This window comes from Pteropus alecto, unplaced genomic scaffold, assembly GCF_000325575.1.
Source record: "Pteropus alecto unplaced genomic scaffold, ASM32557v1 scaffold146, whole genome shotgun sequence".
Classification (NCBI taxonomy): Eukaryota; Metazoa; Chordata; class Mammalia; order Chiroptera; family Pteropodidae; genus Pteropus; species Pteropus alecto.
This window is the reverse complement of record NW_006442107.1, coordinates 14,489,513-14,508,575: the sequence shown is the minus strand read 5'-3', so window position 1 is coordinate 14,508,575 and position 19,063 is coordinate 14,489,513. Positions and strand designations below refer to the sequence as shown.

The window sequence follows — 19,063 nt, the reverse complement described above, 5'->3', positions numbered from 1 at the left end:
GGATAAAGTGAGTGGAGAGAAATTGAAGATAGAAAAGAATAGTTCATGGAAAGAGAATGAGATGGGATAGGCAGGTGGAATTGTCTCAGAAAATAAGGTGAAACATTGTAATAAAAATTTGTATTTTGGCCTGTGTTGTAATGCTTTGAATGCAGAACAGCCAAATATTGGTTAGTAATGCTGATTTTACATGTAAATAAGTGCACATATAGTTTGTCGAATATTCACACACTTATGTTCCTAGTGTTTCGATGAAGAAACAATATTATCAGTCTTCAGAAGTCCCCCTTGTGCTCTTTTCAATTAACTACCCTCCTCTAGCCCTGAAAGGTAGTCATTACTCTGAACTTTGATCATGATAAGTTGATCTTGCCTGTTTTTGTTCTTTATATAAATGGAATTCAGTATTTACTCTTTTAAGTCTGACTTCATTCAACATTGCGAATTCCATTCATATTGTTTTGTGTTGTACACTGTACATTCTCATTTCTAATAACATTATTTTGTGAGATCATGCCAGTATTTATTCATTCTATTATTGGCAAACATTATTGAGAGTGAGGTATTTAAATCTATAAATATGTTAACTTATTTTTGGATGTTAAACCAACCTATATTACTAGAATAAATTCCATTTGGTCATGGTGTATAGTCCTTTTTATGTATTAATGAATTTAATTTGCTAATATTTTATTGAAGATTTTGTGTTCGTATTGTTATAGATATGTTTTATTTTCCTGTGATGTCTTTGGCTTTGATATCAGAGTAATTACTGGCCGCCACTATATTCTGGAAGAGATTTTGAAGTTTTACCAAACTTAAACTGTTTGATAAAACTCATTAGTGAAGTCATATGGGCTTGTGCCTTTCTTTGTTAGAAAAAATTTATTACTCGATTTCTTTACTTTTTATACGTTTATTCAGTTTCTATTTCTTTTTCAGGCAGTTTTAGTAATTTGTATATTCCTAGTTATCTGTCCCTTTCACTTATACTGTGTAATGTGTTGGCATAAAGTTGTTCAGAGTATTTTCTTATATTCTTAAATTTCTGTAGTGTTGGTAGTGATATCCCTATTCTCTGCTTTTTTTTTCTTGGTTAGTCTATAAATGTTTGCCAATTTTTGTTGGCATTTTCAAAGAGCCAATTTTTTTTGTTTCATATTTCTCTAATGTTTTTCTACTTTGTATTTCATTAATTATTACTCTAATCATTATTACTTACTTCTGCTTTGTTGTTAAGTTTGCTCTCCCTTTTCAAGTTTCTTAAGGTGGAAGCTCGGGTTACTGATATTTTCTTTTGTAATATAGGCGTTTTAAAGCTATAAATTTTCTTCTAAGCACTGCTTTTGCTGCATTCCATAAAGTTTTATTTTGCATTTCATTTTCATTCAGTTTAAAAATTTTCTAATTTCCCTTGTGATTTCTTCTTTGAACTGTAAGTTATTTAGATGTGTGTTGTTTAATTTCCAAATGTTTATAAAGTTCCCAAATTACTCCATGGCTCAGTCTGCCCTCTGGGCCAATGGAAGCCCCATCAGCTCCAACTTCTGGGTCCACAGAGACCCCATCAACTCTAGTCTCTGAGCCACATGAGCTCCACTCTTCCTTGAGCCACTGTCAGCTGAGGTGGCCCTGGTCTCCCAGCCCTCAGTAGTGGCCCTACACTCTGGACATCACATTTCTTGCATGTAGAACCCCAGAAATCTGACAGCCATCCTTCATTTCTTCCTGTCTCTATTCAATTCAGTCTGAGCTGGCAATGTTTCTGGTGATATAACATTCTCAAGAACCATGTTGGTCTTCCATAGATATCAAAGGGATCCACACAATTAGTTGCAATGGTTCTCCACAGATCCTTCCTGGAAAACCCCATTTCTATTCCTGGTTTCTACTGAGATAGTTGATTAGATCTATGAATCACACATCTAATCTCTTCACCAAAGGATTATCCAGATACCCTCATGGCCTTGTCTCCATGCTATTTGGACAGTCTGCAAATTTCCAAATCATCGTGCTGATTCCTTTTTGCTTAAGAATTCCTTCTTTAATTTATCTCTTTTCTTTCATACTTTACTATAATCAGCAAGGGAAAGCCAGGCCACACCTCCACACTTTGCTTGGAAATCTCAGCTAAATATCCAAGTTCATCACTTAAAATTTGTATTTTCCAACCAAAAGCAGAACATGATTCAGGCAGTTTCTGCTACTCTATAACAAGGATCACCTTTGCTTGTTTCCAATAGTTTTCCTTGTTCTGTCTGAGTCTTCACCAGAAATACCTTTAAATGCTCATTATTTCTAGCAACATTCTGTTCATAACAATATATGTATTCTCTAAGATGACAGAACATTTCTCTACTATCCTTTTCCCTTCTTTCTGAGCCCTTGCCAGAATCACCTTTAATGTCCATGTTTCTACCAATAATATCTTCAAGGCATCCTAGGCTTTTTCTATCATGAGTCTCAAAACTTCTAGTATGGCCATGCTACCCTGAACACACTCAATCTCATCTGATCTCAGAAGTTAAGCAGGTTCAGGCCTGGTTAGTACTTGGATGGGAGTCCACCTAGGAAGACCAGGTGCTGTAGGTGTTAAAAAAAAAAAAAAAGCCTTCTAGCCTCTAGCCATCACCCAATTCCAAATCTATATCTGCATTTTTAGATATTTGTTATAGCAGCACCCCACTTCTGTTACCATAGCGTGGCTTAATATAACAGAAACTTATTCTCTCACAGATCTGGGAGTTAGAGGTCCAAAACTAAGGTACTGGCAGGGCCATGCTCCCTTTAAAGGCTCTAAGGAAGGATCTGTACCATGCCTGCCTCCTGATCTCTGGTGGTTGCTGGCAATCTTTGGCATTCTTTGCCTTATAGATGCACCACTTCAGCCTCCACCTCCACATTCACATATCACTTCTATGAGTCTCCTCTGTGTCTGAATTTACCTCTTCTTGTAAGGAGCTCAGCCATTAGATTAAGGCTTACCTGGACCTCACCTTAACTTGATTACATCTGCAAAGATCCTATTTCCAAATAAAGTCACATTCACAGGTACTAGATGTTAGAATTTGAACGTATCTTTTGGGGGGGACACAATTTAACCCACAACAATGTGGTAAGTACAAACCAAGAGTTGTTTAAACTGCTATGACTTGATTATCAGTTACTTAGAATTGAAGACTTTTCAGACTGATGTCAAAGACCTTATGCAGTGAAGATAAAGGAAATTATCTAATCTGAATTCAATCTAAAAGCCTTGTGGAAGTCTGGTGTTTCTTGATACAAGCCTACCTAGATCTGCCAAAGTGAACATTGGGAACTCTGATTATATTGGCCATTATTTCCCTTTCTGAGTCTGATTTTTCAACACTGGTTCTGTTTTCAAGAAGTCAAAGTCAGTCAGACATGCATATAAAGATATCATATTGTCTATAATTTAGATGTCTTTCAAAACAAGCAGCAGCAATCGACTTGTTAATATTTATTTGATCAAAAGGAAAGGTATGTGGCTTCACAATTTGTATTTACATCCCTTTTTTACTTGGAACTAAAAATTTATATTTACATTGAAATTCATTCTTTGTGAAGATTGCTTATATAGTTTAAGTATAAAATGAAATTTATTTCTAATACTACATGATAAGCAAAAGTTCACATGTGAGACTTTATGTTCAACTTTCTGAGGATGAGGTCCATAGTTTTCATCATATTCTCAAAGGAGTACATTATCTTAAAAAGATTAAGAACCACTGCTCTAGAATCTATGCCTAAATCAGACATATGTTAGTTTGACCTAGTTTCCCTCAAGAGGAAATGGAACCAGAAATAGAAATAAGGTAGAATATTGGTTGATGGCTTCTCAGTTTCATTCTTGAGAATCTCATATCATTTCCCATGCCTGTATCTCCGTATCTGCTGATCTCTCTGGAAACCTCTGAATTCCTTTACCTTACTGAGAAGAACCTCTTCAGTGTGAGCTTGTGTGGACTACAGTTGGGTCTAGGTTTGTTTTGGCCAATTCAGCAAACTGTTAAACTCCAAACTGGATTCTCAGACTTGCATACAGAGTGTAACATCTCTGGTAAGACTCCTCAAAGCAACAAATCTAGTGTAATCTCAAAGAATGGTTTGGTTTCCTTGGTTAAACACCCAGAAGATGTATATTCATATCGTCGCTTCTGGGTAAAAGTACCCTTAGCCTTTGTACATGAGAATTAACTTTTGATTAACTTTCTCATTCTGTTTTACTGGAAACCTGTTAAAAGTAATATGCCAACGATGGCATTTTCATATACTGCTGGAATGCAGAATGATTCAGCCACTCTGAAAACAGCGTAGCAGTTTCTGAAAATGTTAAACATATACCTACTATGTAAGAAAAAAAGCACATGTCCATATAAAGACTGTACACGAATGTTCCCATGTTCATAGCAGCTTTATTTGTAGTAGTAAAAAACTGAATATAACCCAAATGCCCATTGACTGGTGAACAGACAAATTGTGGTATATACATCCAATAGAATATTATTCAGCAACAAAAAGAAATGGACTATTGATACACATAGCAATATAATCTCAAAATAAGTGAAAGAAGTCTGACTAAAAAAGACTGGATCCTGTGTGATTCCATTTAAATAAATCTCTGGAAAATGAAAACTAATTTATAGTAACAGAAAGCAGAACAGTGGTTAGGGTCTATGAGAGAAGAAAGAGGGATTGGAAAGAGGAAACTTTTGGAGTTACTTAATGTGTTCACTATTTTGATTGTGGTGATGGTTTCACAATTGTATGCATATGACAAAACTTATCAAATTGTATGCTTTAAATATTTGTTGATTATTGTGTGTCTTTTATACCTCAGTAAAGCTGTTTTTCAAAAAGTATCTGCAGTTGCTACTTGTGAAGTCTGGACCTAAAAAAGTTCCTTACAGGAATGTCTGGGTCTCATTCATACATCCTGAACATTTCATATATTGGAAGAGGGTCTTGGGTTGGGACAGAAAGCTCTCTTCCTCTCTTTCAACCATCACTTCAGCCAGCCACCATTTTCTCACACCTATACCTTTTCTTCCAAGCATCTTAACCCAGGTCATATGTCTCACCTGTCTAAATCCTTCTTTTAAATCCCCCATTATTTCACAAGATATTTCCGAGAACACAGTAATATCCTTTCCTATCCTGATACCTTGCTACCCCCGCCCCCCGCCCCAGCCACCTGCCGCCTCTCGCCCCCATTTCAGATCTTTCTTCTCGCCCTGATCCTTTAGTCATAATGAGGAGTGTACTGGCAAGCAAACTATTTAGAAAGAGACCCCGTGCCCTTTCTTGATGGCAGAGTAGATGAAAACCACCTTCCCAGCAATTCAGGGATTAACTACGGAGCATTTCTTATTTTTACGGCAGGGGTTCTCAAAGCGTGGTCCCAGGACCAACAACATCAGGATCACATGAAAACCTGGTCTCCCAAACCTACTGAGTCGGTGGGGCCCAACAATCAGTATTTTCACAAGGCCTCCAGGGGATTCGGAGGCACGCTACTCTTCTGGGAGAAAAGCCAGAGAGGACGGGAAGAAAATTAGAACGGAAGCACACCAGCGAATCTTAGAGATGGAGGGTTGGGAGGTGGAAAAAAAAGAGATAACTAGGGAAGAACCCACTAAGTAGTGAGAAAACCTATCCCGCCCCAGAAAGCTTTCCCGAAAGCTGTTTTCCAACATTCAGAACAAGTACCACAGATAGGGCAGCAAGGGATCTGTAACCGGCCAACCAAGTCCCTCGCTACCGCTCGGCTGCGGACAGCTCCGCGGACGTTGGGAGGTTAAATCTCAGCCTGATCTGGCTCACGCCCACCCAGGCCGCCGCCGCCGCCGCGGCCGCCCGCGCGTGCGCACGTGCGAGGCCACGCGCCATAGAGCAGAGCAATTCTCCCAGATTCCTAGAGCGGACCCGGCGATGGCGGGTTTGCGGTGAGTGAGGCTTGACAGCGCCCTGGAGAGCGCGTGGAGGTATGGATGAGGTAGGCTCTGGGGAGGCGGAGGAACTCGGGTGATCTCGCCTCTCGAGCGTCCTCTCAGCGCTGCTGGGCAACCGTGTGTGGTTTCTTGAAGCCGTGGAGAGTCGAGGACGCTGGGGTCGCTCCTGGGCGCGGCTCCGGAGAATGGCGCGCTAGTCGGTTCTTGGCCTAGTGTGCTGTTAGTTCCCTGTCAGTCCTTGCTGGGTCTTGGGTTCAACTGAATAGACACCGGAAACTTTGGGAGCGGGTGGAATTAGGAACTTGGATGTATCCCCGCGAATCAGTCGACCCTGCCGGGAAAGAGCTACCTGAATGTGTGAGTGTTGGAAGAACGGAAAGAGGGAAAGACAGATCGTGATGATGGATCGGTAGTATCATTTTGGTATAGAAAGGGAAACGAATAACATAGTGTTAACCACAGGGACAAAATTCTAAGATTCCCTCCCCTGCAGTATCTTTCTAGTTATATCTTTATTTTGGTAGCATTAATCCTCAACGATGTTTGAAGATCTCTAGATTTGGAATGGAAAATATATGTCCAAGAGGGGTAATGCCTGACTCCTGGATGTTGAGAGAGGAAGGTTAATAAATTCTAAGAGAAAAGCACTTCGAAATTAAATGATATCTTGTTTTCTCCTATACTTCTTTTATATCTAGAGGATGTTTCTGGTGGTCTAGCGTCAAAGTTTATATCTCCAGTCTCTGTGATGATTCCCTTCTAAGCCCAGTGGAGCCCAGTTGCTTATTGAGGAAATGGTAATTCGCCAGTTGCTCCCTGAGGTGTCACGTGTCCATTTGCAGCCCATGGAGATCCAGCTCAATTACGAATCTCAAGAACACCACCTTCTGACAGGTGAGCAGCAGTGTATTATATCTTTCTTGGTTGTTTTGGGAAGGGGGGTGATGTTACCATAGCTATGTTAGTGTCTTCAAGTGCTATTCTTCATCGCCTACCCTCACTATTAGGCAGTGCCATCTCTGCAGGGCTGCAAACACAGTCACATGACTTTACTGTGAATTCTGGCAATCAAATTCTCATGGAATTCCTTCCTCTCCTTGAAGTTCCCCAAATCATCCATTTTTCCCATTATAATCACCTTATCCTCAGTCTATCAGTGTTTGATATTTCCCCTTTTAAAATCTTTTCAAGTCATCTTTCTCACTAACTAAGGGAGTAGTTAAAAGTTTTGGGGTCTGACAACCTGGATTCAGTTACTAGCTTTGTCATTTACTAGCTTCAGTAAGTTACATTTTTTTATGATTCTGTTTCCTCACTTTATAAGTGTATAATAATTCATATTTTGGAGGTTATTTTGAGGATTATGTCTATTCCTCCACAATAAAGGACCCCCAAACTTACTGACCTAAAACATCAGACATTTTTAAACCACGTTATTTTCTTATGGTTCTGTAGGTCATCAGCTTGGGCTGCGTACAGCTGGGCATTTTTTTTCTCTCGGTCTTGTCTGGGATCACTCATGCTGTCATCTAGTGCAGTGGTCCGCAACCTTTCTGGCAGCAGGGACTGGTGCCCCTATGAGAATCGAATGCCTGATGATCTCAGATGCAGCTGAGGTGGTGATGCTAGTGCTGGGGAGTAGCTGCAAATACAGATGAATTTTGCTTGCTCGCCAGCCACTGTGCAGCCCGGTTCCTAGTAGGCCACAGACTGGCGACCCCTGATCTAGTGGCTCAACTACGGCAGGGTCTAAGCTGGTATCAATCATATATGTCTGACTTTTGGTGCCGGCTATGGCTTGGATCACGTATCTTCAGCAGTCTAGCCCAGACTTTTTCACAGGGAAGCTAGTTTCCAAAATTAGAGAGGGAGCAAGCCCTGGGATGGGCTTGCACTCTTCTAACCTATTTTTAGATGAGCAAGCACTCTTCTAACCTATTTTTGTGTTACATTTGTTAATATGTTATTGACCAAAGCAAGTTACATGATCAATTCCAGAGTCATTGTTAGTGAGAACTACACAAGGATGTAAGTATTGGGAGATAGGGTTCATTGGGCTCCATTACTACTATAACAAACACCACAAGCACTAAATGAGACCCTGCATGTAAAACTCTGAGAACAGACCTGGCTGGTAGTAAATTCTTTATAAATGGTAGCCACTGTTATTTTTCAGTAAGCTAGTTTTGATCTCAACTTTGTTCAGATGTTCTGCAAGATCTCATTTCCACATCACATTTTGTTGCTTTTTGATTCTGGTCCTCCCATTGCCGCTGTTTTGCCTATGAAATTCAACTTCTATTACCCTTTCTTTTACTCTAGATCTTCTGCCTCTTTTTAGTTTTGAAGCAAATTTTGTTTTATTTTGTTTAGTTTCTCTCACCTGTATTTAGAATGTGTCTTTCCTTAAGAATCTGTTCTAAGGCATCTAGCTCTCATCTTTCCTGAGCATCTCTGCAGGAATTGGGCCTCCTCCTTTGCAGTTTTATATAAATCAATATACATGTTGTACATCTGTTTGTCTCTCTTAGAGAGTATATAACATTTTTTATTATACTAAAGTACATATATAAAATGTAGAAAGTCACAAAACAGAAGGTCTAAATAATGTACAACTCCACCATCTAAAGATAATTGCTGCTAACATTAATGTATCCTTCAAATTACTTAAACAACTATTAAACAAACACTTATTGTTAATAAATATTTATTAGTTAAGATAATAGCTTATTACTATTAACCATATAATATTTTTTTAGTTACTGAGGGCTTATCAGTGCCAGGCACTGCTCTAAGGGGATATAGTAGTGAACTGAACAGATAAGGCTTTGCCCTCAAGGAGCTTACATTCTCTGGGGGAAATAGGAAATAAATAAATACACAGTATAGTATCAGATAGTGATAATGGTTATGGAGAAAATAAACCAGGATGTATCTGTCAGTCAGGATTCTAGCAGGAAACAGTTGGCTCATTCAAATGGTGTAATTCAAAAGTTTCATGAAGAGGATGGGAAAGATTACAGAAGTCAACAAGGAATGGAGAACAGCCTTGAAGAAAACGACGATGAGAAGCAGTTACTACCTTTAGGCCTTAAGTTACAAGGGAAGAGATTGATTACCAGATCCAGGAGAATGTAACTGCAGGATAGAGCTGCCTGACCGGAACTTTGGCCTTTGCTAAAAGAAACACAATTACTTCCAACTCCTGGCCCAGCAAGAAGGGAACCAGGGTGCAGAATGACCACCCTATCCCAGTTTGCCTGAGATTTAGCACTGAAAGTTCCATATCCCAAGAACTCCCTCTGTTTTGGGCAAACTAGGACAATTGATTGCTCTGTGATTCTCCCATGATTTTTGGCCAAATCTAATTTTACCCCAAGTGATGCAGTCCATAAACTGATATCAGCCTCCTGGGGCACAAACAGGGTGAACAGAAGATCTAAAGGGGAGAAAGGAGGACCTCCATTACAATCCACCTCTTTTAACCTATGATATGCACTTTTGTCCTTTGGATTGCTGTGTTCCCAACACTGCAGGAAAATAAGTCTCTTAAGCTACCATTTCGTTACATGTTGACATATAATTAAAGCACACTCCCACCTGAAACCTAAAACTTAACTACCATCAGTGCTTTTCATATAAGGTAGTGAGGAGAGAGGGGAAAAGACATAATTAACAAAATATAACTGTTACAGTTTTTGCTGGTCACAAGCCTAAGTTGGTAATGATAACTATCTTCTCCCATCATCCATTCCATATTGCCCTTATCCCCTGCCAGAATCTCAGTGACACAGAGTTCTTTACCTAGCTAAGTAATATAAACCTTTCCTGGGTGATTTGAGCCCTTAGTGATTATCTCTCTTTCAGGTTATACTTCAGTGTACCATTGCCTGGGCCTATTAGACACGAAACAACCAAGAAGCACACCTGAGTGAGTCTTCTGAGTTCCAGACATATTCTTCTTGCCTCTGTTACATATCAGTAATCAATTCCCCATTGGTAATTAGTATCAGTCATCCTGTCAAGTAGAGTGACCTTTCTCTACCTGTTAGTTCAGCGCATAAGGAGCCCAAAATGGCCAAGAGGCAGACTAAGCTTCAATTTTAACAAAATCATGAATTTTTTCCACAGTAGAAGTGTTTCTCCTTTGAGAACCAGAACCCTAAACCCAGCAAGCCCAAGATTATGGGAATAAGAAGCAAAAATCATATAAGTGGATTATTAGGTATATAGTAAGAGGAGACATTCTTACTATTTCTCCATCCTTATTTCCTAAACCCACGTAGAAGACAATGCTCTTTGTTATCCTCTGTACGACAGCACCCGTACAACAGCACTCCAAACTTACCAGGTGGTGTTGCCTAGCCGGTACCAAAACTGAACCTTCGGCAAATCATTCCACCATTATCACAGTCCACTTCTGAGTGATGGGACATGTGGTAAGACCCATGAATTACATGGGCATGGGCTTACTGCTCTACTTCCTTCCCTGTAAAATGGATCTTTCAGAGGAAATATTGAGCAGAATACCATGGTAATAAATATAGCATTCTCTTAAGTCAATGCAAATTTGTATCTGGACTATGTATTTAGTCCTTTGAAAACAAATTACTTCCCTCTCCATGATAGAAGGGGTCTAGTCTAATGAATCTGCTCCCTAGTGGCTGGCTAGTTCTTCTCCAGAGAATAGTACCTTATTAGAAGCTCAGTATTGGCTTTTGTGGTTAGATGCTTGAACACATAGTAGTGATTGTAGGCATACAATCCTTGATAAGTGGAGGGCCATATTGTTGAGCCCATGCATAGCCTCTATCCTTGCTGCTGTGATCACTTTGTATATGAGTCCATTGGGCAGGCATTGGTAAAATGGCTGATTGACACTGATAATATGGATCATCATCTCCATCTGATTGAGAGGCTTCTCCGCAGTAGATACCCGTTGGCAAGGATTCACATGAGGCACAAATTTATTCATTCTTGGCCCATTCTAGATGGTTCATCCTTGTATTTTTCCCTCAGAATCCTTGTTTTAATCTTCAAGTCTTGTTCTTTCTCAGTACCTAACTAATCAGATAACCCATTAGTCACTACCCATGAATCAATATAGAGATGTTGCCTTCCATGAAAAGTCCACATCCAAGTGTATATCTGAAATTCTGCCCACTGAGAAAGTTTGCCTTCACTGGTGTTTTAGGCCACACCTTGGTATAAGTAAAAGCTGTTCACTTTCAGCTGCACCCACACACTGGGCAGGCCCATCTATAAACCGGTTCTGTACTTTCTATTCCTCTGTTAATTGGTATTAGAGAATTCCCATGAGGTCCTGAATATAGGCTGAGAAATAGAGATGGTGGAAAGGAACAGGTCCTATGAGAATCCAAGTCACTAGTACATGGAATTCACTTGTCTTCTAGACTTGCTTTCACAATGGAATACTGGTTTGTACGTCCAATTTTATGATTTGGTGGCTCAAAAAACAACTAGTACACAATGGTCAGTTTGTAATAGTTTCTTGGTACTCTGTGATCAAGCATTAAGTCTCTATTAGTGCCCAAGAGCAACCTAGGATATGCTTTTTACACAGAAAATTGTTGTTGGCTCAAAAGAGTATGGCCTTACTTCACTGTGATTCTCTTACAGAGGGTTACAAGAGGCTGCATACAGCATCCCTGACTGCTGCAGATACTTCCAGTACCATTGATTATCATGGTTAATAAGATTATGTGACAGTACAGCTTGCATTGCAACCTGGACCTACTGCAGAACCTTTTTTTACTCTGAGTCTTACTCAAAAATAGCAATCTTACTCAAATTGGTCATTTCAGCACATTCAGCTGGGCCTCAAAAATGAAGGCACCTACCACCTAGCATTGTGCCTCTCTAAGTTGGTAAAAAATGGTTGGACATACAAATGAAGTGAGAAAACAAGTCATGTGACTATTTGAGAGAAAAATATTCCAGGTAGAAAGAATAGCAAATGCGAGAGGTCCCTAAATGTAACAAGAATAGAGTGAACCTGGGGTAGACAGGTAATAGGGGCAGTAGAATGAAAAGAAGACAGAGAGAAAGGGACCAGATCATATGGAACCATCTAAGCCATAGTAAGGGTTTGGAATTTATTCCCAGTGTAATGGGAAATCAGTGGAGCTCTTTACATAGGATAATAACATAGAAGATCTGTCCAACTGTTGTATGGGGAGAATAGGAGAAAAGTAAATTAGCAAGAAGGAAACAAAGGTTTTAAGAAGAGAGTAATCAACTATGTCAAATAAATCAAGAATAAGATTGAGAATTGACCATTGGATTTGTCAACGTGAACTTACTAGGGACTTGAATAAGTGCAGTTTTGATGAAAGTGTAGAGATAAAAGCTTGATTACAATGGGTTAAAAAAAGAGAATAGACTTAAAGTTGGCTAGAATATAGAGCAATGTGAACTCTTATACACTCTTGCTGGAAGTGTGAATTGGTTTAACTACTTTGGAAATATCTAGTTGAAGACCCAACAATTCTGATCCTAAGTTTTTATAACCTAGAGAAATACTCGGATATGTGCACTGAGATAGATGTACCAGCATATTCATATTGGCATGGTTTGTAATACCAAAATGTTATTGTCCATTGAAGGAGAATGGGTAAATTTGGTGTGTGTCACACTACAGTAGTGAACATGAATGGACTACAGCTATACACATGAATAAGGATGAATCTTCCAAACGTAATGTTGAGCAAAAAAAGCATGTTGCAGAATATATGGTATAATTCCATGAATGTATAAAGTTTGAAAACATGCTGTATTTTTCTACTTGGGCTGCCATAACAAAATATCACCCACTAAGTGGCTTAAACTGCACAAATTATTTTCTCACAGTTTTGTGTATTAATTTTAGTCATCTGCTTTCTTCTAGAACTTTTACAATTTTAGCTTTTATGTTCAGGTTTATGTTACATTTCTAGTTAATTTTTGTGTATAGCATAAGGAAAGAATTGGGATTAATTTTTGTCATTATGATATCCAGTTCTGACATTTTTTGTAGAAAAGACTGCCTTTTCATCATTGAATTATCTTGGTAACTTTGTTGAAGACATATCTATATATGTTTGGATCTATTTATGGATTACCTGTTCTATTCCATTAATTAACGTCTATCGTTATGCCAATATCACACTGCCTTGATTACTGTAGCTTTATAGTAGAGCTTGAAATCAAATGTAACTTCTCCAATTTTGTTTTTTTTAAAATTGTTTAGACCCTTCTGCGCCTTTCTATATAAAGTTTAATCAGTTCGTCAATTTTCCACAAGAAAGCCTTTCGAGATTTTGGTTGGGATTGCATTGAATCTATAGATCAATTTGGGGGGAATTCCACCATCTTAACAATATTAAATCTGCCTATCCATAAATGATGGCATATATTTCAATTAGTTCATCTTTAATTGCTCTCAGCAATGTTCTTTAGTTTTCGCTGTGCAAACATTGCACATATTTTATTGAATTCGTTCCTAAATATTTCATTTTTTTGGTACAATTGATAAAAATGTTTAAAATTTTCATTCTAATTGTTCATTGCTAGTATACAGAAATAAAAATTGTTTTTCGTATATTGCTCTAATAAACTTATTAAAAGTTCTAATAACTTTGAGACACTGGGATTTTCTATGATCTTGTAGTCTATGAGTAAAGACAGTTTGACTTTTTTGCTTTCTTATTTGTACGTGTCAGTTAGTTTTCATGTCTTACAGTATTGGCTTGAAATATTGAAGTTGTGCAATGTTGAATAGAAGTAGTAAGAGAGGGCATCCTTGCTTTGCTCCCTTATTCCTAGAAGAAAAACATTCATTATTTAACCATTAAGTATGATGTTAGCTATTGGTTTTTCTTTGCTTTTTATTGAAGTAGTTAATTTACATATAACAAAGTCAATGTTTGGATTTAAATGTACCATGTTCTTATTTGTTTTTATTTATCTCATTCCTTTCCTCCTTTTTAGCCTAATTTTACATTATCCGGGTTTTTGTTTTTCCTGTTATTTTTTTTCTATTAGCTTATCGTTTGTACATTATTTTATTATTATTTAACATTACCTTAGAGCAGCCTTTCTCAACTGTGATTCTTGTGAGAGAATTAAGCCCAAATACTCTAAGGCTTCAACTATAAGTAATGTGTTAATGTCTCTCCTATATATCTATTTTGGTACTATGTACCATCTTTGGTAGAATTAAGAAAATAGGCACTCAAATTATTTTATATTGTATTTTCTTATGGAACCCTGGTTGAAAAAGGCTGCCTTAGAAATTACAACATACACATTAGATTTCTTACAGTTTATCTTAATTTACTACTTCTAGGATAATCCAAAGAAATTGTAATATTTTAGTTCTGTTTACCTCCCTCCCATGGTACTATTTTTGCCATGTATTTTAATTTTATATATTTTGTGAACTCTATAAGGTATGCATATTTCTTAAATCAGTCAGTATACATTTAGATTTACCTTGATACTTTTCTTTTTCCAGTTCTCTCTGCCTCTGGCAAAAGGAAGACGCCTCCACTTGGGGACTTGGGATCTTGGACTTTTGTCCTTAAAACTGATCTGTTTCATGTTCTCAGCTCTCTATACCATTTGCAGTCTGAGAGTGGTGTGCCTTTTGTAGTAAACACCACATAACAGCGAGCTGACAATCAAGAAATTCTCAGTAGAGCTGTCACATTCCCTACCATCAAAGGCATTAGGTATTGTTGAGAATAGGAATGGCCTCCTCAAAAATCAGCTCAGAGTTCTCACCCCATCTCTCTTTTTTTCTGGTTTACACACTTTAGTAAGGAAGTTCGATCAATGAATTTGGGTGTTTCCAAAAAGGAATCATGTATTCTCGGCCATTTCTTTGGTAATAATCAGGACAAAAGAGGTAGAGGATTATATAGACCTATTTTTTAAATTTTAGGATTCTGTATCAGCCCTAATTTAGTCAAACTTTCCTAACCACTGTGATTAGGTTTCAGTATTCCCAGATCTCCTGTGACAAAAATACAGAACATATCTGGTAAGCCATTCAATAAGTGGTTATTATAATCCATTACTTGTTGATTCTTCCTAGTTTCCCTCAGAGAATAATTTTCAGTGTTTTGGAGCACTCCCATATTATGACTACATTTTATAAGTAAATATTGATCTGTTTCACCTGCAGCTTTCTTACAGTATGGAGAACACATTCCATTTGGACTTTTTTATTGTTTTAGATGGTGAGACTAAGACCAAAATTGGAGATCTGGCTTCAGAGGAGGAATTTACAGCAAAACCATTGACTGAAGAGTCTGGCAACCCCAAAGATAATGTTCTCCAGGATTCTGAATGCAGAGAATTCCATGAATTGGGAGATAAATTAAATGAAAAGGATCAGAACCTCTCTAAAAGAAGACAACATAACTGTGATGAATGCGGACAAAGCTTTGCTTGGAGTACAGGCCTTATTAGACATCAGAGAACCCACTGGGAAAAACCCTATGAATGTGATAAGTGTGGAAAGGCATTTAGTGTGAGCTCAGCTCTGGTTCTGCATCAGAGAATTCATACTGGGGAGAAACCCTATCCTTGTAATTGGTGTATTAAAAGTTTCAGTCGGAGCTCAGACCTTATTAAACATCAAAGAGTCCATACCGGTGAAAAACCTTATAAATGTGATGAATGTGGAAAAGCCTTCAGTCAGAGCTCAGACCTTATTATACATCAGAGGATCCACACAGGAGAAAAACCTTACCAGTGCAATCACTGTAGTAAAAGTTTTAGCCAGCGCTCAGACCTGGTTAAACATCAAAGAATCCATACTGGAGAGAAGCCTTATACATGTAACCAGTGTAACAAACATTTTAGTCAGAGTTCTGATGTTATAAAACATCAAAGAATCCACACTGGTGAGAAACCATATAAATGCGATGTGTGTGGAAAAGCCTTCAGTCAGAGCTCAGATCTTATTCTACATCAGAGAATCCACACTGGGGAGAAACCATATCCATGTAATCAATGTAGCAAAAGTTTCAGTCAGAACTCAGACCTTATTAAACATCGAAGGATCCACACTGGAGAGAAACCCTATAAATGTGATGAATGTGGGAAAGCTTTTAATCAGAGCTCAGTCCTTATTCTGCACCAGAGAATTCACACTGGAGAGAAACCCTATCCATGTGATCAGTGTAGCAAAACTTTCAGTAGACTTTCAGATCTTATTAATCATCAGCGAATTCACACTGGAGAGAAGCCTTTCCCATGTAACCAGTGTAGTAAAATGTTTAGTCGAAGATCAGATCTTGTTAAACATCATAGGATTCATACAGGCGAGAAACCCTATGAATGTGATGAATGTGGGAAAACATTTAGTCAGAGCTCCAACCTTATTCTACATCAGAGAATCCACACTGGAGAGAAACCCTACCCATGTAGTGACTGTGCTAAAAATTTTAGTCGTCGTTCAGACCTTGTTAAACATCAAAGAATACACACTGGAGAGAAACCGTATGCTTGTAATCAGTGCAATAAAAGTTTTAGCCAAAGCTCAGACCTCACTAAACATCAGAGAGTACACTCTGGGGAAAAGCCCTATCACTGTGATAGTTGCGAGAAAGCCTTCAGTCAGAGTTCTGACCTTATTCTTCATCAGAGAATTCACACTGGAGAAAAACCATACCCATGCACACAGTGCAGCAAAAGTTTCAGTCAGAACTCAGACCGTACCAAACACCAGAGAATCCACACTGGGGAAAAACCATATAAATGTAATGAGTGTGGGAAGGCTTTCAGTCAGTGCTCAGCTCTTATCTTACATCAGAGGACCCACACTGGGGAGAAACCATATCCATGTGATCAATGTGGTAAAAGCTTTAGTCGGCGCTCTGATCTCATTAACCATCAAAGAATCCACATTGGTGAAAAGCCTTATAAATGTGATACATGCGGGAAAGCCTTCAGCACATGCACTGATCTTACTGAACACCAGAAAATTCACACTGGGGAGAAACCTCACAGGTGTGTTCAGTGCAGCAGAAATTTTACCCAGCTCTCTGATCTAATTGATCATGAGAAAGTCCATTCTACCCAAGACAGTCTAAATGTGATGAATGTGGGACGACCTTTAGGGTATAGACCAACTTTATTCAGTACCAGAGACACTATACCAGAAAAAAATCTTATGAGTGCTATTGATGATTATGAAAAAGCTTTTAATCAATGTTCAACTCTTGTGCTACATTAAAAAAAAAAAAAAATCAATTTTTATAATGAAGTTTAACTCAGAGCTCATTACTGAACTTAAGAACATTTCTGAAGATGAAATCCTGTGAGTTGTGGGAAAACATCAAATGCGAATAAAAATTGTACTAAATAGGAATAATGGAAATTTGTATCTGTTGTAATGTAGAAAAACTCTAGTCTTATTCAAATACAACCCACAAGATGACAGTATTATCACTATAAGAAATGTATAACAATGTTAATGCAGAACCTTATCAGATATTGTACAAATCTGTTGTAGGTGTGCAATCAGACTCAGAAATATTAGCGCTATAAGCTCAAACCTTTAGTGAGTCCAAATTACCTATGAATATCATAGAAGTTATTTTAGATAATGTAGAGAAAACTTAAATCCCTTCCATATTTAATTGGCATTCACTCTGATATCACACTTATCTCTTAACAGCTGGAGAATCCTACCTATGCTAATACTAGTTATCTATCATTAAATTCCCTGTGTGTGAACATACTATGCTATTTTGGTATTAAATTTATTAACTACAGACAAAATTCTGGTGACCTATTTTCTCAGATTTTTTTTTCTTGGCCAAGTTTCAGTTTTCCTAGTGAGAATGAATTTTCAAGTTCCTGTGATGTTCACAGAAAATATGGACATATTTTACTCTCAGTAATGAGCCCATAAACTTTAGTGGTTTGAAATCACTTTTTCAATACTACCATTTAGTCACAGCATCTAAATAAGTGAAACAATTTCTTAAAAGAATTCCATGTTAAAATGAAGATTTCTCTACTATTATATTTATCTTGTCTATAGAATGAACAAAATGATGGCCTAATGATAGTCATGTAATACCCACATGACCAATTTGTACAGCATATTATATCTAAAAAAGACCTACCTACCAATTTTTAAAAGTAGAACCATTCATCAGACTTTGCTTGTTGATTTCTGACATTGATAATAGGCTATATATATGCAAAATTTTCAAATGAAAAATAGAAAGTTTTTTAAAAATAAAAAATTCAGAATTTTTCTGGTATTAATTATTTGTTAAAATTCTGGTACTATCATTTATTTTGACTGGCCCCCATAATTATCCAGTTAATATTTCAATTTAACAGACATTGTTACTATGTACAAGGCCATTTTTTTTTTTTACATTTCGTAGTGTGCATGATGAATATATATTGTCCTCACAAAGTGTGTATTGTATAGTGGTAAAGAATAATGCATACAGAAAACATATAGCTCAGTGTAATCATAAAAGTAGACAAGATACTTATAAGAGCTCAGAGGAGGCATGATTTAATTCTGATGGGAAAGAAAAGAGAAATTTTGGAGCTCCTGAGATTTGAGTTTTGAAGGATGGGGAGAGGCATAAAAAGCAGGGAGGGAATGAATAGTCAAAGGACAGAAGCAAGGGAGTATAAGAAATAATGTGGAGTGTGTTGTTTAAGTTACTAATTTATTCAATAAATATTCAGTGTCAGGTACTGTACTAAGTATTATCAAGTTTAAGTGTCATGAAAATAATGACTGAAATTTGTGCTTAAATTAAGAATAAGGTAGAAATAAAAATGAAGTAGATGTTAAGGAGTGTGATAGTAAACAAGCAGCACTTAAACTTTCTGGGGTTTAGTGTCATCTATAAAACAAAAGTACTAGGTATGGTTAGAGAAGGTATATTTATGCATTTACTCTCAAGCTAATGGAAAGCCATAAGGGTTTTTGAATCACAGAATGGCATGATCATCTCCCTACTTTAAGAATCTAAGATTAAAAGTAGGAAAGATTCAACAGAAAGGAAAACTTTGTAAGTCTGGAAATAAAATCATGAAGTCCAGAA

The 19,063-nt window shown here is 37.6% G+C and overlaps 1 protein-coding gene and 1 pseudogene across 1 annotated transcript in view; both read left to right on the top strand.

The window, feature by feature from the left end:
* The window catches only part of LOC102884184 (zinc finger protein 271), a 40,522-nt gene extending 22,798 nt beyond the window's left edge, over positions 1 to 17,724 (top strand). The window contains exons 5-6 of the mRNA XM_025038547.1: positions 6,728 to 6,866; positions 15,212 to 17,724. Of these exons, the coding sequence (XP_024894315.1) occupies positions 6,728 to 6,866; positions 15,212 to 17,217 (2,145 nt within the window). The 3' untranslated portion in view covers positions 17,218 to 17,724. The remainder of the gene's footprint in view (positions 1 to 6,727; positions 6,867 to 15,211) is intronic.
* LOC112469361 lies at positions 2,474 to 2,592 on the top strand (annotated as a pseudogene).
* Positions 17,725 to 19,063: the final 1,339 nt, after the last annotated feature.